At 34.4% G+C, this 18,206-nt stretch overlaps 2 protein-coding genes across 2 annotated transcripts in view; both read right to left on the bottom strand.

The window, feature by feature from the left end:
* The window catches only part of ttn.2 (titin, tandem duplicate 2), a 391,135-nt gene that overhangs the window by 307,570 nt on the left and 65,359 nt on the right, over nt 1–18,206 (bottom strand). Inside the window, exons 39-40 of the mRNA XM_072261778.1 lie at nt 16,242–16,430; nt 12,814–12,864 (exon numbers count right to left, since the gene is read on the bottom strand). Coding sequence (XP_072117879.1) covers nt 12,814–12,864; nt 16,242–16,430 — 240 coding nt within the window. The remainder of the gene's footprint in view (nt 1–12,813; nt 12,865–16,241; nt 16,431–18,206) is intronic.
* Nucleotides 922–11,852, bottom strand: LOC140199531 (uncharacterized). Its single transcript, XM_072261779.1, has 3 exons — nt 11,741–11,852; nt 7,734–11,594; nt 922–7,636 (listed from the first exon to the last, which is right to left on the bottom strand). The coding sequence occupies exons 1-3, from the start codon at nt 11,850–11,852 to the stop codon at nt 4,158–4,160; spliced, it is 7,452 nt and encodes a 2,483-aa protein (XP_072117880.1). The 3' UTR covers nt 922–4,157.

Here is an 18,206-nt window from a genome sequence, read left to right as displayed (position 1 = left end):
TCAAATCTAGCAGGCACGTCTTTAAGGCACTGCAAAGATTTAATTTATTTATAAAACTGTGGTGCCTCACCCCCCCGATACAAAGAAAGCTTTTGTTTGTTTTACTATCATAGCTTCTTTACTTCTCTTTTTTTCTGGAAGTTTTGCCACTGGAGGTCTTGTAGTTGATTTCCTAAATCCTTTAGCTTGATTTTTAGGTATGCACTACATGAAGTCTCACCAAGCACATTAGTAGCTGTACAGGTATATTCTCCTTCATCCATACATTTTGTGTAAGGAATAATTAGACTATATTCATCCTTAGCATAAACAAACTTGTAATTCAATGAAAGAGTCAATTTTTTACCATTATAAAACCACTGAATAGAGGGCTCAGGTAACCCACTAAGAGTGACAGAAAATTTAGTTATATCTCCCACAACCACCTCCATCTTAGAAATACATTTGATGAATACTGGCACAGATTTTAAAAGCTCAGCATCATTTTTTTGTCCAATATGTTCAACGGAACAGGAATTTCAGTGCTGAGTTCAAATGTTTCAAGTTCACTCAAGTAGAAACCTTCCCTCTTATCCTCAGCAGCAATAAATACAGATCTAGAAAATTCTGTGTAAGAAATAAAATGTTTAAGTTTAGAAGGCATGTTGATTGTGAGTACTGCTAAATATTGGAAAGCAAACAAAAATCACCAGAATTATTTATGTCACTTCGTGGAAAGCTTCTTTTTCTCCAAAAGGTTAAAATTCTATAAATCTTCTTTAAATATTTATCTTCAATCTAGATATGTACTAGGCATGTCACTGTATATAGAATCAGCTCAGAAAATTAAGGAGGTTTTATTTTTCCTAAAAACAATTTTAGCAACACCACAGTAGTTTAAATAAAAACATACTTCGTTAAACTTGTTTTAACATACCATTTATTCAAATTCACTGATTCAAAATTTGTGTCTTCACGCAATTAACTTGGGTATTAAAATATCCGATACGTAATCAATATTTGCATGTCCAACTCAAAAGTGGAAAAAACAAACTACATAGGTTGAAGTTTGTTAGTAGTGGCTGGCATTCTGTAAATCTAGAATCATTGCCCAGGGCATTCATGATAGTGTTACTATCACACAAAAATGTAGTGCATGCTACAAATTTTCAACAGACTTAAAAGTAATTTCTAATATAAGCTTTATTCATTCACTGAAATACATATTTCTCATCAAATATATCAAAATTTGATTGTTAAGTCACATCAAGAGATATTGTATTCCTATGATATTGTAGGAATATACTGCACCTGGTGATAGCAAAATCAATGCTGTAATTTTGGTTGTCAACAAAACAGCTGAAAGCTACCTATAAATCTCTGATTTAGGTTAACTTCTCTTACCTAGACAGCAATGAAATGTTAAAATTGATATCAGTAATTCCAAGCTATAGTACAAGAAAACAGCCAACAGTTGCAGGCTGATCTCAAACAATCCATAACGGGAGTATTTGCAGTTATTAAGTGCAAGATTACATTCACTGTATTGACTTACAATTAAACTATTTATCCCAACAAGCAAACATCAAAGCACTTAGTTCAGGAGCACGAGAGGAAGCTGCTACCACCCTTGGAACCAGAACTTAGTATAAGTTTCTGTCTTAAGCAGTGGTGGGATAATCAAAAGAGACTATATCTTGCATACCAGCTGTATATTTACATGACAACAGAGCCAGGAGCTGCGCACACATAAGTGTTCACAGTAAAATAAAACATAACTACGATTACTAACAATAGAAACCTGCAGAAGGAATGAATAGTTGTAGCATTCAACAGTTCCTCGCAACAGGTGCAATAATAATCACACTTTAATATCATGTCAAATGTGCCATATAAAACAGGAAACAATGCATGCTTTCAAGCAACTAGATTACCATACTGAGATTATCATTAGAAGTGTGCTTATTAAAATACTCATGCTGATGTCACGGAAGGTACCTGCTTTCTAAATTTACAACTTCAATAAATTGGCCATGAACTTTCGGAATCCAAACCACTAAAGCTTGTTAATTTTAAAATATCACATATTTTATATAGTTTGTGCAAAAATGACTCAATGCAATGAAATAACTTCATTTAAAATGTAAGATTAACTGATTAGAAAGTAAATATTAAAATGATCTGCAATGATCTGACTCATAAAAATGCAGAAACAATTTTATTATTTGCAAGATTATCAAAGAGGAGATTTCCACTTTGAAATAATCTCTATTAAGTTATTTTTAAAATCTCTGGACTCATCAAATATTTTACTGTCTGACTGCCAGACTAATAATTCCCCCAGTACCTACGAAACTCCATCATGATCTTTAATAAACTTCCTCCAACAGCAAACATTAGTTCAGTCTGAACCAAAGTTTACATTTTTGACTCTGAACCTTGCTAATGTCTAAAGACAGGACAAATGTATTAACAAAAACAATAAAGTAATACAAAAAGCAATGAGTAAATCTAATTTTAAACATGTAGATTATTAGACATATTATATGTTTTTAAATGAACTAAAGCACAGAATGGCAAGATTTGTTTATTTAATGTACGATTCCATAACAACAAATTTCCTGCCTCATTTATGAAGGTAACAGGATAAGACAGAAATGGTAAACACCTTTTTATTAGAAGGCTGGAAAGTGAAGCAGAGTCAAATGGACTCTTCACTTTCTAGCAGTAGAAATCTGGGAATAGATTCTTTTCTACTTTAGCTAAGAAATGGGAAGGAAGGTAAAAGAAGATGAGGAGAGAGTAGATAAAATTTAATTATTTCTAATTATTGGAATTAGACTTTTCAGATTGATACTTAAAAGCCACCAAAACAATCATGTTTAAGCATCTATAATATTCCATCTTAAGGCACGGATTCTGACCTGCTAGAAATCTGACCATCTCAGAATGCCTTATGATAGTTAGCACCCTTTTTAGAAATTTAATTTGGTTTATCTTTCTCCCAATTGCAACACACAATATTTGAGAGGTCACTTTCATGTAGCTCAAGGATACTAGATTTTTATATATTATTCTGTAGTTGTGAAAGACATTAGCAAATGATTTATTTGGTATTTCCCTATAAAGCAATAATTTATACCTTAGATGGATTAAAATAAATAAGGTTCATGATCCATATAAAATATTGTCAGAAGAATGTCATATTAAGTTCAGCATAACTAACCTAAATAATTTAAGTTTTTAAAATGATAAATGTTTCAAATAACACTTACGCCCAAATGAAAAAAAGGAACAAAATAACTGTAATTAACCAATAGGGCAATAAGTCTGTTCTGACATTTAGATACTAATTAATTTCAATAACAGAAACTATGAGTATTATACTTAATGACTTAACAGGAATTGCCATCTGTAGATGAGGATTCCAAACTTCTATTAATGTCTGCTTGTATTAGTCTTTCTATATTCATTTTTTGAAAAACCTGGTTCTGATTTTGAAATTATGTCTGCTCATCCTAAACTACAATGTCCCAATAAAGCTTCTATCAACCTATTCAGTTTGCCCTGGTATTTTTAAATACATCATAATATTGAACAGGAAATAGAGGAGCAATGATAGAACTAATTTGCATCAATGCAACTGTATGTCTTTATATTTTACTCACACTATAAGAACTAAAAAGGAGGAAGTTACGTCTGATGGTGAATATACAACATAAATTGAAAAAAAGATCAAGTGTATATAAAAGTAAAATTTTGTTACAGTTATTGTAAAGGAAGTTCAGTAATTCTGTAACCTTCATTGTGACCAGATGCAATATAATCACAGTTTAAGAGGTTAAACATTAATGGTTTAGCTGCTTCATGCAAAATCTCTTGAGTTATCAATATTTTCAACAAACTAGCCTTACTAGCCAGACCTTTTCATGTCCTTAATCCAAAATGTTCAGTATTTTAACTTGATTAATGTTTTAAACATCTAAATATCAGCTTTCCTACTGATACACTACTCCAGAGTAAATTTTTCAACATTTTAGCAATACCAAATAAAATTTGTAATGTTAAAATCAATTTAATTATTGTGTCAGAAATTAACACATCCCTAAACATGCTACATATGATAAATATCAAAATACTTCATTATTCTAAGTATGTAAAGGACATTCAGAAGTATTTTATGCATAAAATACTTTTAAAACAGCACATGTAACTGCATTTCCAGCTTTGTTAACGGCTTTGCACTTGTAGACTCCAGCATCACTTTCTGTAACACCTACAATGTTCAGATAATGTTGCCCAGAATCTTTTTCCCCAATTAGGTAATTGGTACCTTCAAGTAATCTGTCATTGAAATACCAATTTATACTTGGTTTTGGAGTACCAGTTACATAGCATTGAAAAGATGCTGTGTTCCCTATGGCTGTGTTGCAGTCAAGAAGTGAAATCACAAACTTGGGTGGAATCTCTGTTACTTGAAATTCAAATGAACATGTTTCAGAAGCCTCTGCTTTAAACTGAATTGTCTCATCTTTGGCAGGTTCAGCAAATACATCAAAATTGATATTCACACATTTTTCTCCTTTTTCCTTATTTCCTTTCTCTGTTACAGCAACAAGTTTCACGGATTTCTGAGATTCATCTCTGCCTTGCTCAAATTCAAACTCAACCTCAAATTCTGAACTATGATTGACATCTGGTGAAGAATCACCAACAACAACATCTAATTCCTGTGAACGTTCATGAGCACCAGCCAGTGATAAAGCAGCTACAGCTCTACCACTTGCTTTTGTTAGTGCCATGTTTGAGTTTGTTACTGCAAGATATCCTCTACATGTTGCTTCTCCAACACTATTCACTAACTTGCAACTGTATATGCCATTGTCAGAAGGACAAACATTTGTTATTTTAAGACTATGATTTGAGTTATCTTTTCTAATGTATTTCGTACCATCCACAGTTATATGCAAATCATCTTTGAACCATGTTATTTCTGGAGGAGGAATACCTGTCACAGAACATTCAAATACTGCATCAGTGTTTTCTGGAATATCAAGATCAAAAATATAACTAGTAAACCGTGGGGGCATTTCAGTGACTTCTAAATCAATTTTCACATCTCCATTTTCTTTTGCTGTCAAGCCTACATTATACTCATCAGCAATCATCACAGGAAGGACATCTAGTGATATGATCATATTTTTATTGTCAGGAGTGAATTCAGGAATTGTAATAATTTTTATCTGTTTTTCAAATTCCTTCACTTCATGTTCATCAAGTTCAACTTCCAGAAGAATTTCTTGAGGTGAAGGAGATCTTGATGTTTGTTCTTGCTGTACATCAAACTCTATCACATGTTGATGTGTCACTGGTGGTGGCAATGCAACTAACTTTGCATCTTGTGCTAAAACATCCACCTGAGCAATACTTTTCGCATCTCCTACAACGTTAACAGCATTGCAAATATACTCTCCTTCATCTTCTCTTTGCATGTTATGGATCACTAAAATGCACAGATTTCCTTCTCTTTCTACTCTAATTTTGTGATTTCGCTCTAATAACAATTTTCTTCTATACCACTTCACATCTGGAATTGGGCAACCAATTACTTCTGTAATAAATGTAAGTGAGCCTCCTTCATGAATCCTTTTCCTAGTAAGGGGTTTAATAAATGCTGGAGGCATTTCATTTCCTTTAGCTTCAGCTTCTTGTGGAGGAGTTGAAAATGCTTCCAATCTTTGCTCTTCAGTGGAGAGTCTTGAACATTCAATAGGTGTTGTTTCAATACCCTCATCTATTGGTGATCTAAAATGGTCTGATGGCGTGTAAAATCTTTCTAGTTCATAATTAGGAGATCTACCCACAGCGTTAAGTAATGGCAATCTTTCTTCTGGAGTCACAAAGCCAGGTGACTGAAGTGGTGTATGAAATGACTCTGCAGATACAACAGATCTGAAATTTTCTGAAGCCAAGGGTGGTGTATAAAATCTTTCATTCTCTGCTATTTCATCGCTAATTGTGCTACTAATTTCAATTGACATTTCAGATTCAGGAGAAAGGGACCGTGTCCATTCTTCATTTTGATTATAATAGTCATAAACAGCAGAAAATGTTACTTCTTCAACTTCCATTGAAGTAATCCCAGACTCATCATGCTGAAAGGCCTCATTGTTTTCCCAATCATGAATTGGTGCTTCTTCCTCTCTTGCAGTAAGGAGATATTGTGCAATGGAAATATTTTCACTCGGCTCATCCTTCTTAGAAAATGTTTCCACTGAATCTTCACCAATATCACAAATATTTTTCTGAAACACTGAATGACTTAACTCCATCTCTGAGGTAATTTTTTCTACTTCTCCTTTATTACTTTCAACAACTTGCTTAATTCCACCTTCTGAAAGTAAACTATCTTCATGAATTTCTTCTAAAAATGCACACTTGATGTCTTTTACTTCTATTTCTTTATTCATCTCCTGATCTTCTGATAACTTACGACTTTTATCAAGATCGCGTAAATATTGGCTGACAGAACAGGTTTCTTCTGTTATTTTCTCTGCTTTTGACCCTGTCACATCTGAATTTCTTATTATTGTAGTATTAATTACTTCTAAAGAAGGACATTTATTTGAAATATCATCAACAAAATTAGTCACTGATTCTGCAACTATTTCATTACTTTCTTCTCTTAAAGGTAAACTTTTACTTAAAAGTTCATTATCAAAAGAACTCAATGAGTCCAATACAACTTCGCCGCTGTCTTCCTTTAAAGATGAAACAATGCTTGAAAATCCATCTGCAGTGGTTGGAGAAAAATCACCAACTTCAGAATCCACATGAATGGTTCGTTTCTCTGAATTTAATGGAAGAGAATTATTGCTGTTTTCCTTCTGACATTGCTGCTCAACATCTTCACCCTGGTCCATTTTACTAACAGGTGATTCTGTTTCATCCTCAGATAACTCAATATCTTTCAGATGGTAAATGAAACTATGCATTACAGGTTCTAGTGTGAGACTAGATGTACTCTGTGCTTCCCCATCCTTATTTTTAGCTATGCACGTATAGTTCCCCACATCAGATTCTGAAACATCATTAATATACAATCTATAAGTTCCTCCACTCTCTTCAAATTGGTGTTTGCTTGTATCACAAGTTAAAACTCTATCATTTTGAATCCACGTAACAACAGGTGCTGGCTCACCAGAAATTACACATTCAAACATCACTGTTTCTCCTTCTGTACAACAAATCTTATCCAACTCTTTTACAACTTCTGGAGGTTCACAAATTACATCAAATGAAAACTTAAATTTATGTTTTGTAGATTGAGAGGAGGGTTCTTGAGGTGAACCTGTCCATTCAACCTCGTCTAATTGAAATAACTCTCTCTTTTTTTCATCTCGCTCTGGTGTTGGAGTTGGAGCAGTTATTTTAATTTCAACAACAGATGATAGAGTAGACAAATTTACTGGACGTGGTGGGGGTACTGAAACATTTGGTATTTGCAGTGTGGATTTTATTAGTGGAGCTGGTGGAAAATAAGACTCAACTTCCTTTTCAACCTGATGGTCCGGATATTCTTTTTCAGCATAGTCCTCTGGTGTTTCTATCACATGCATATTAAATGTTTTCAAAGGTTCTTCAAATGGTCCAGTATCTGAAAAGTAAAAAAAAAATAATAATTTATGATCTTCAGTTATCTTATTGCAACATACTTTTAAAAAAATTACAAAATGAAGTATAATGAATTTTACCTTGTAAAGTAAGGACGCAAGTTGTTGTTGCAGTACCATACTGGTTGAATATCACGCATGAATAAATTCCTTCATGTTCTTTGTGTGTACAGCTAATAGTCAACAAGGATTTATTTTCTGTGAAGTAGATATCATAATCCCTATTTTGTGGAATTGGACGCTCATCCTTGTACCAAATTACAGTAGGTTGTGGGTTCCCATGAAATTGACATTCAAGCACACAAGGAGCTCCTTGTTTTATTTTAGGAGATGTAATATAGTGAACAATTACTGGCGGACAATGGTTGTCAAGTTGATTGGAATGAGTCTCTGCTTCTGGGGATTCTTTCAGATCAATAAATTTATTATGTTGCTCATCTGCTGGTGCCTCTTTCATCAATGAACTGAATGATTCTAGAGCCTGTTTTTGATCTTTTAAGTTAGGTGTTTCCACTGTTTGGTTGAGGTTCACAGTATAAGATGGGCCTTCAATTTCCCATTGATGTTTCTGACCAATTTCAGATCTATTAATCATTGCTGTCTCTGTGAGTGCCGATTTATGGGGTATTATTTTGACATCTTCCAGTTTCTCTGCTGGAACTTCTTTGTCAATGCTGGTAAAATTTTTCAAAGCTTTCACGTGGTCTTCCTCAAATTCAAAGTTGCAAGGAGAATCTCTTGTGTCTACTGGTGATTGTTTTTTCAAGGAGCTTGTATAAACTGAAGTTTCCTTGTCCTCTGATAAAGAGGAAGTCTTCACCATCCATGTGGAATTTAGAACTGCTGCTTCAGATTGTGATTCTTTCTGTCTTATTTTATCTTCATAAATCACCTCAGCTTCTTTTCCTGTCTTTAAGGATTGGAAGTACACTTGATGATTTTCATCAAGTTTCCCTGGCAAAAATCCGCTTTGTGCTTGGAACAAATTTCCACACTGCTGCATATTAGCTGAATTATAGTCTTCCGTGGGTTCACGTGTATCTAAAGGAGTTGACACGTCTTTTTGAGCAGGTAAAGACGGCTTTATTATTTGGAATGCACTTTTAACCACAGGGGTGCAAATACTGAATGTTTCAATATCCTCTTCAGATTTTTCTGTTACAAGCTCTCTCATTGCACTAACAAAACTATCAGCAAAGTGGTCAGGATGTTTCGTATCACCTTCATTAACTTCAGATTTATATGGAGGTTCCCTCATTTCAGCTGCTGTTTCTTTTAGGAATGTATGTTTGTTCTGTGAATCAGAAGGTTCCAAAATTAAAGTGAAATCTTTAACCTTGCCTTCATACTGTTCATTTGGACTAATTTCAGGCACATCAATCACATCTACTTGTTTTACTGCTAACTTGGATTGATCAGCCACCTGAATTTCATGGCCATCTTCAGATCTTGCTTCTGGACGGCACTTTTCCACGTGAATAAAATTTCTGCAACTTTGTTCAGATGTTGGCTCATCTTCTTCATGAACCTCAGACTCTTTTGGAGGGTGCTTTATTTCCCCCGGAAATTGCTTTATCACTGGCCTAAAAATGGCTGGTGCTTCTCTTGTCTTTGCTGTCAAAGGAGAATGCCTCATTAACTGGGTAGAATCTGTAATCTCTTCTTCATATTGGGTTTCTTTCTGATTGATATCATCAAAATCTATCATCTCTGATGGAGTGTGATCAGATATTTCATGACCAACTCCTGGTTTCTGTACTAGTAAATCATTTTGATTTCTCAAGCATCTTTCAGGCCATGCTTCCACAGTTATTTCATAGTTTATTTCCTGACTTTTATATGGAATGTGTTTTACATCTTCCGGTGCATCTTTAATCAAGGAACTAATAAAACTTGAAATTTCTTTCTTCCCTGATAAAGTAGAGGGCACCAGTGTCTGGGGATCATTGTTAATTTTACCTTCATTCTGCAGCACATTTTCATTTATATCAATGATTCTTATTGCCTCATTTTCTTTGGAAGCAGATTTTGTTTGGTCAACAGTTCTGCAATCAAATCCAGACATCTGCTTTAGGAAGATGCTTCCAGTTAATTTGTCATAAGTAATAGCAGGATTTTCTTTGGTTTCACATTTACCTGAGGTTTTATTTATTTCAACAGCATTAGCATCCAAAGGTGTACTGACAAGGACTGAAATGTTTTTATCTGGAAAGGAAGAAGGAATCAGATTTTGTGTATACTCTCTTGTAATGTCTTCCTTTTCAGTGAAACTAGATTCATATTTTTCTGTTGCTTTAGAGTGGTCAAACAGAGAATGAAAATATTCAGTTTTCCTTGCAAGTGAGTCCTGCAAACTTTCAGTCCTCTTATTGGAAATTACACCAATATTTTTCTTGAGCTTATATTTATTTTCAGATTCTTTTATCTCCAGCTGAGTTTGTTTTACTGGTGTTGAAATCTCCTTTTCCTTCAATAAAATTTCTGCACACTCACTATCTGCAAATTGTGCTGCTTGTTTCATTACCTCAGTTTCCCTGAATGCCTGTGTTTTATTGATTCCAGATGTAAAAACATCAAATGTCTCTCTCAAATGTTTTGATTGTAAATCCTTCTGCACACTAATATATTCTCCAAACAGTTGATCAGTAGGTACATGTGGTTTTTCACAAAGTTGACTCTTTGCTTCTTTTCTTGTAACATATTCTTTCTGAAGATAACATTCACCAGATTCCTCTGCTTCCAACCAATATTGATTTTCATGCAATTCTTCTGTTTCTTGGGATGGACCACCTTTCAGGAATTGCTCTCTTAATGAGTTTGTACCTATTGTTCCAGAAGATTCTTCAATTATATATTCTCCAGTGGTACTTTTTAATTCTCTTTTCCCTGCAGGAAGTCCTATTATCTGTTCCATTTTTTGTTGAAATTCAAGAGGCTGTTTCTGGACGTATTCACCAGAAGACTGTATCTGCTCTTGCACTAAGTAAGATTTACCATGTTCACAATTCATGCAGTCAAGGTCTCCCACACTTCTACTGCGCTCCCTGTCTAAATAACCATGGCTGTAGTCTTCAGTTGTTGTTCCTAGGTCAAATGAAGCTTCAGACAGTGCAAGAGAAAATCTCTTTTTCCTTTTAGCTTCACGTAAAAGATGCAGTTTAATCCTAATGTCTTCATCAATCAAGCTTTCTTCGTCGACAATCATTCCACATAACCTAGGTGAGTATCCCTTAGCAGACTTACTAACAGCAAGATCTTTATGTTTAGTTGCAGTAAATGGACTTTCAAAATACATAGTCCGTACCAATCTGCTTCTAATACTTGGCTTCTTTTGCAAAGCTCCATAAATCTCATGTTTTTTATCAAAGGGAGACCCGACATGTCTAAGATCAACTTTAAGTCTTGCATTTCGATTTTTAACTAAGGAGTCTACACTTTTGTGAGCCAGCACAGATCTTTTCACAAAACTCAGATAGTTTTCATTTTGCTCCTCTTTAAGTGCAACAAGTAAAGATGCAGTTGATTCTGCCGATCCCTCTGAGTTTATTGCAAATATTTTGTAACTTCCAGAATCTTTCTCTTCTACGTTATTGATTTCCAAACTTGAACTATGAATGTGCATTGTGCTTTCTGTTTTAATAATCTTTCTTGAATCTTTACGAATAGGTCTGTTGTTATGAAACCATGCTACTTTTGGCACTGGGCTGGCTACCATTTTACATTTAAAAGTAGTTTGCTCTCCTTCCATTACAGATTTGAATTTCAGCTTTTCTGTAAATGATGGCCTAAAATTTTCAGACCATGAACCTACAGAAGAGGTTCTGCTTGCACAACGTCTAGCAGAAATAAGACCCTGATCTAAATAATCTTCAGCATCAGAAAATGCATCTCGCAGGTTTTCTCTGCTTTCCAAACATCCACTGCCATCATCAAAAAATAATTCTGTAGAAAAAAAGAAAAAATGAATTGAGTGGTTTCTTCGAAATCAGTTTAAAACTTATTAAAAATTGAATTTAATACAAATATGAAACATGAAATGACAAACATTATGCATCAGCATTCACAATTACTGTAAAAAATGCACTCACCATATTTGTTCGAATAAACGCAAGACCATTTTCTGTTTAAAGATTCTGAGCAGGAAAATCGCTCGTTCTTTGTTCTTTCTTCAGACTGTAGCAATTTCTTGTCAAAAATCATATTAGAATGTGTATTTTGAAAAAAGCATAAAGTGATCTCATGACGAAATTGAGGTTTTTCAAAAAGTAAAATCAGTCTCTGTAATGATTTGGGTATATCTAGATTATTACAAATTCTTACCTGACTTGCAGACAGCAGAATAAACGCCCTTTCTGCTCCTTTTGGTAGTAGATACACTTTTCAGCCAGTTTGACAAGCATAGATTTGAATTTTAATACAGACAAATTCATTTATAATTCTTCATAAATTGCATGAGAAGGCGTTTATTCGAACTAATACAGTTGCTAGATTAACAACGTTATGCAAAAAAGCCAGCATACATGAATACATACTACTATCTGCAAGCCAGTGTAAGTGTATGAGTCGATTAAATGAAAGAAAATGAATATATGAATAGAGGCTATTCTAATTAAATATCCTTTAATAAAATATTGCTGCAATTTCCTAAAATATGAGGTACAATTCTTTTTGTTGAGCTCATTAGGAACTCAGAAGAACAGAATTCTGATGAAACTACAGAATTAGGAAATAAAATATTAATATGTACACTTCTAGGATTCAGTCATTAAACATTAAATTGTTGACAGTACATTCAAACTCTTTTCATTGTACCCTTCATTATCAGATATACTCATAGATTTCATTTGTGCTTTGTCAATTTTAATAAGCAATTCTACACTGAAATTTAGCTTAACAATGGGGAATTAACAATGGTTAATTCCTGTAAATAAATAATGCCTGTAAAATAAATATTGATGTTAATAAATTTTTATCCAACAATGCGAATGAAAAACAGAAATCTGATTTTTAAACAAATCAGATTGAAACAAACAACATGCAACTTTGACATTTCAAACTGTAAAATAGCTTATTGAGATGGCAAAATACTGAAGTAAATGAATATAGTTGGGTATTCCAAGAACTATTTAGCAAATTCATCAAATAATAATAAAAATATTACCTCTCACTTCCATTTCGATCTGTTGTTCAATTTTGTCTTGAAGCTTTTTCTCTGCAGCAAATTAAAATTAATAAACCTGAATATTATTTCAGAAATGTTTTTCCAATTTATAAATACAAATGCAAAAGTGAAAATCGATTTATGGAATATGCAAAAACATACAAAACATACATGCAAAATGTAAAAATATATCTGTTGATTGGGATTTTCAACCAAACAATTGGTTCATTGAATCACAAATCTAATTCAGAGAACCCAGGATTTTGTAAAAAAAACTGTTTTGCTCTGTAACAAAACATTAAACATGCCTCACATGCCTAATCAGTTTAATGTAAAAAGGAAATGCAATACTCCACAGCGAAACAAGCTGATTCCACAAAGATTCTTTCCATGAACTGTGGTGAGATGCATGATTGAGTCACATGGGGAAGGATCAAAGCATGCAATTGCCAACCTGTCACACTAAGTAGAGTGTTGCACGCTGTTTCTCCAGCAGAATTAACCGCTTTGCATGTATAAGTACCACTGTGCCTTTGGCTGACTTTCTGTAACTTTAAACTGCATAGCAAACCATCATGTTTTATGGAACACAATGAAGATTCTTCAACTATGCGTTGGTTGAACAGCCAAAGTACACAAGGCGATGGTAGACCCTTTACAATGCAAAGCATCAAAGCATCCTCTCCATCTTGTACAGTGATTTCTGGAGGCAATTTTTCTAAGAAAGCCGGTGCTATCGCTCCAACGTCTATTAGTTCGTCACTGGGCACCACATCTGGATAATAATCTCGGCTCCTTTGCTTCTCTGTTCTAGTTGGTCTTTTGGTTGAAGGAGGTGGTGAACTTGATGTTTTCTTTAGAACTTCTGATTTGCTATCAGATGTGATATTAGGCCTTTGTTCAATTTTAGAGATATCTGAACTGCTATCAGTGGGAATTTTAGCACCTGTCTGGGGTTTTGTTTCTTCAGCTATGCAAGAATAAAATTAGGATAAATGTTAAGTGATTTGGCAATTTCAGTAAAGTAAATACTTGAAAAATTTATAACAGCCCAAAGAAATGTTTTCAATAATTCATGCATACTAGTGTGATGCAATGTCTAGGTTTAAAGTTTGTATAATTCACTAGCTAACATCTTAAGCAAAATATTTTACTGTTAATAGTCAAATTCAGGATCTTCTTAAACAGATACTAAACTTATTTTGGGAAAGAAACAATGAAGTGGATGAATCAAGATGCTGTCTTTAAATAAAATTATAAACAACCACCTTCTACAATAAGTACGGCAGAAGTCTTCATTTCTCCACTTTCATTTCTTGCAGTACAGCTATACTCTCCCTGATCTTCTATGTGCACATTGAGGATTGTGAGACACATTACATTTCCATTCTGAGATATCTTCAATCTTTCTGCTTCTTCCAAACTTCTGCTTCTATGAGCCCATATAATCTCTGAAGTTTCTCCATGGAAAGAACAGATGAACTGTGCCATCTGACCAGCTTTGACTCTCAGATCACTAAGTTCAATTAGAATTGTGGGTGCTTCAAGGGAAGGTTTGGCTGTAGCAATAGTTACTTTTGCTTCACAGTTAGCCTCACCATGAGGATTCACAGCTTTACATCTATAAACTCCTGTATCCTCTTCATGGATTTTTTGTATAATTATCTCAGATGAAGTTAAAGCTTCAGCTTCTGTTATAGTCACAATTTTTATTCTTTTAGCTTCCACAACTTCTTTATCTTCTTTGTACCATGTTATTTCAGGTCTTGGGAGTGCTAGAATTTGACATTTTAGAGATGCTGTTTCACCTAACATAACTGCGTTGCTTTCCATATCTTGTAGGAATTTTGGTGCAATTTGAGAACCACTTCTGATTGTTTCAGTCTTGCTCACTTTTTCTGATTCTTCCCAGCTTTCAGAAGAAACAGTCTTGCTAGATGAACTTACGGAGATAGTTTCAAACATCTGAACATTGTATGTATGTTCTTGCTGTAAAGTGATTTCCTTTGTATAGTTCTCTGTATGCTTTATGGTCATAGGAGACTCCATATGCATTTCTGATACTTCAAAAGTCTTTGAAGCGATGGATTCCGCTACAGCTTTTCCAGAAGTTATGCTCTGACTATCTATGCTTTGCATTTTGTAATCTGAGTGACAAAAGACAAAATATTAATCATGATATTAAATCATGACTGACAAAATAAAGAAAGCAATAGCTCATGTTGTCCAACGGGCATCCCAGCATGCTGGCCACATGCTAAAGAAGTGCAATTCACTTGATTGAGGAAAACACCTATGGTCCTTTTCCTCAAAGCATCTGCAAAATTCTTTGGGAGGAAATGGCATTCATTTGAACAAAATGATGATTTAGTTCTTCTCTTGCAAATATCCAAGATGCAGATGAATTAATGCAAGTTTGTGTATCAAGATGAAAGGCGTTCTTACTGGTGTATTTAGATCATCAACATTTTAGAATAATGAGGTGCTGTGGAGTGTAATCAAAAATGGAAATAGTGATAAAATATATTCATGGAAATGCTGTTTGCTTGACCTTACAACAATAGATGGTGCTTTCCCAATATCTTTTTAATTTGCTTTGTATGGATTCTGTCCAGCATGTAGTATACTTTGCAGAAATTGCTAAATCAATGATTATCATTGGTGACATTTTTTCTAAAATTATCACATGCTAAGTCTTCTCTTGGCTCTGTCATAGGTCCATTATGATGTCCAGCTGCTGACTGATGTTAATAATAAAGAGCCAAAATACCAACTTTAAAATAATTCTGGCTCTGTTTGCTCAAGTTATTTTAGGTGCATTTGACATGGATTATGAAAATGTTAACCTTTAATCCAATTTTGTTTAATAGCATTAAAACAAATTACTACAAGAGGAGACCTAGCTTTTAACTCAAGAAAGTTCAAACAAAATGATTAAAACAATGTTTTATTGCTGTATATATTTAACAGTTATTACATATTAAGTTGTTTCAACAAAAAAATTCTGCATATCCAAAACATAGTGATGTTATAGTGGAATTCCATGGTGTGCACAGCAGGTGGTCTCTGTTGTTTACCTTGGAAGTGGATGGAAGAACTGGCCATGAGAGGTACTACAGATGTGGAAACAATGTGGCTGGGTGAGTTGCTTGATGAAGTCTACAATTGATGAAAAAGCTTCAAAAAATTGGTAGGTACTAAAATAAGGTAGAATGGTGTTCAGCAATACAAGCACAAATACACATGCTTTCACAAGAAGTGAACACTTGTGATGATAAGTAGAAATGAATGCCGCAGGCAATGATAAACATTACTGAATTAAGAAATCAACCACAGGCAGAAAAGAGTTTCAAAATTCACATCAGCAAAACAGAAATGTAAATATGATGTAAGATGTAGCAAATTAAAGCAAAATAATCTTGAATTACCTTCTAGTTTTAACTCAGCAGTACATGAAACTTCTCCAGCAGAGTTGGATGCTACACATTTGTATGCTCCTTCATCTTCTGGGTAGGCTTCAGCAATTTCCAGTTGGTAACTGTCTTCAAACTGAACCATCTTGAAGAATCTTGACTGTTTGATCTCCTTTTGGTTACTATACCAGGTAACCCTTAGATCTACGTTTCGAAAAAAGTGCCATTTAATCAGCAACATAGTTACAAGCTGACCAAAGGTCCAAACCCCAATTAACAAAGTTGATATAATTAAGTCAAATAATGCAACTATATAATACTTAATATTTGATACAATGAGGCTGAAATTGAAATGAACTCCATTATGAAAACCAGTTATGCAGATGAACTGTTTATATTTAAGTATGAGGACAGAAGACAGGACTCACTAAGGAGCTGCAGGAATCCATGGGTTAGGTGCTGAGTTAATAGAAGGAGGAACTCAAAAATGTGAGCTCAATCTGCTGTGGACATAGGGGAATCCAAAGATTAAATATATTTACGACACAGTTAGATAGATTTTTGCATAACAGGGGAATTAAGGGTTACGGGGAAAAGGTAGGTAGGTGGAGCTGATTATGGCCAGATCAGCTACGATCTGATTCAATGGCAGTGGGCAGTGCAGGCTCAGCAGGTGACAAGGCCTACTCCTGCTCCTATTTCTCAAGTTGTTGTATTCTAAATAGATAGTGCAAGATCAACATTCAAAGTTTCAATTTCCATTAAAAAGAAAGTTGAAGCTGAAAATCTGAAATAATAACAGAAAAAGTTAGAAATTCAACTGGTGATCATTCTCATCAAATTCTGCACTTATATAAAGTGTAAACTCCTAACTTTGCTATACTTTCATTGTGGAATGATGGTGAAGCACGGCTTTTCCCAGCTTCATTGGCACGGGAAACCCTGTATCAATGAAGCACAATCTTATCTGCTTGTGGTGAGTATAAAAGACCTGTTTGAAGAAAAACTGGATGAGTTTTTTCCAATTGGCAATTGTAGTTACGTAGTGCCATTAATGTCATAAAAACCTCTTGTTGTGTTTGCTTTATTAAAACAAAACTGGTACAGGAGCACAAAAGGAAATATCAGGACAAGAAAACTAAAACCTTTGTCAAAGAGCCTTTAAGAAGCATCTTTGTGTAAAGAGAAATGGTAAGACAGAGGGATTTTGAGCAGGAATTTCAGATCTTAAGATAACTGAAAATAAGGTATTCAAATTTGGAGGAGAAAACTGAACTCACATACGGCACAAGGAGGAAAGAGTGAAAATGTGGGTGGATTTGAAAATAAACGTAGGAATTTTGAAACTGAACCCAACATAGTCAACAGGTGATGGCAAATGGAACCTGGAAATAGAGGCAATAATGTTCTGAGGATGTTATTGACTAATGGTTTGCCATTTCTAAGCTGATGAAAACTTGTTGAGCCTTGCAACAACAAATGTATTGGAGGGTGGGTAAAGTCAGATGATTTTCCAGATGTGGGATTTTGATGATGCTGCAGCTAGATATATGATTAATAGGTCATCTTGGGGATAAATGTAAAACCAAGTCAAATAATGAGGGTGTTGATGGTCATGGAATAGTACCGTAATGATAACTCAAGAAAATTGGTTTGACTTATTCAGTTAGAGGAAATTTCCACACATCATGTATTATGTGTCAAACAAGAGGCCTGATAGAAAGAACAGAATGAATCAAGTTGCAAAATGTACAGGTTAACATTGAGAAGGGAAGTTTGGACAGTTGAAGAAGTAGGAAGTCTGCAGAAGGAGTTAGATAGATTAGGAGAATCAGAAAAGAAGTGGCAGATGGAATACAATGTAGGGAAGTTTATGTTCATGCACTTTGGTAGAAGGAAAAAAGGCATAGACTATGTTCTAAACAGGAAGAAATTTCATAAATTTGAGTTGCAAAGGACTTGGGAATTCGAGTGCAGAAC

This window comes from Mobula birostris, chromosome 6, assembly GCF_030028105.1.
Source record: "Mobula birostris isolate sMobBir1 chromosome 6, sMobBir1.hap1, whole genome shotgun sequence".
Taxonomy (NCBI): domain Eukaryota; kingdom Metazoa; phylum Chordata; class Chondrichthyes; order Myliobatiformes; family Myliobatidae; genus Mobula; species Mobula birostris.
This window is presented reverse-complemented; position numbering and strand designations above follow the sequence as displayed.

Excerpts from the sequence above, each read along its gene's own strand:
- LOC140199531 (XM_072261779.1), bottom strand. The coding sequence starts at position 11,852 with ATGATTTTTGACAAGAAATTGCTACAGTCTGAAGAAAGAACAAAGAAC. Across the intron at positions 11,595-11,740 it reads CGTTTATTCGAACAAATATG|AATTATTTTTTGATGATGGC; the intron begins GTGAGTGCATTT and ends TTTTTTCTACAG. Across the intron at positions 7,637-7,733 it reads TTGCGTCCTTACTTTACAAG|ATACTGGACCATTTGAAGAA; the intron begins GTAAAATTCATT and ends TTTACTTTTCAG.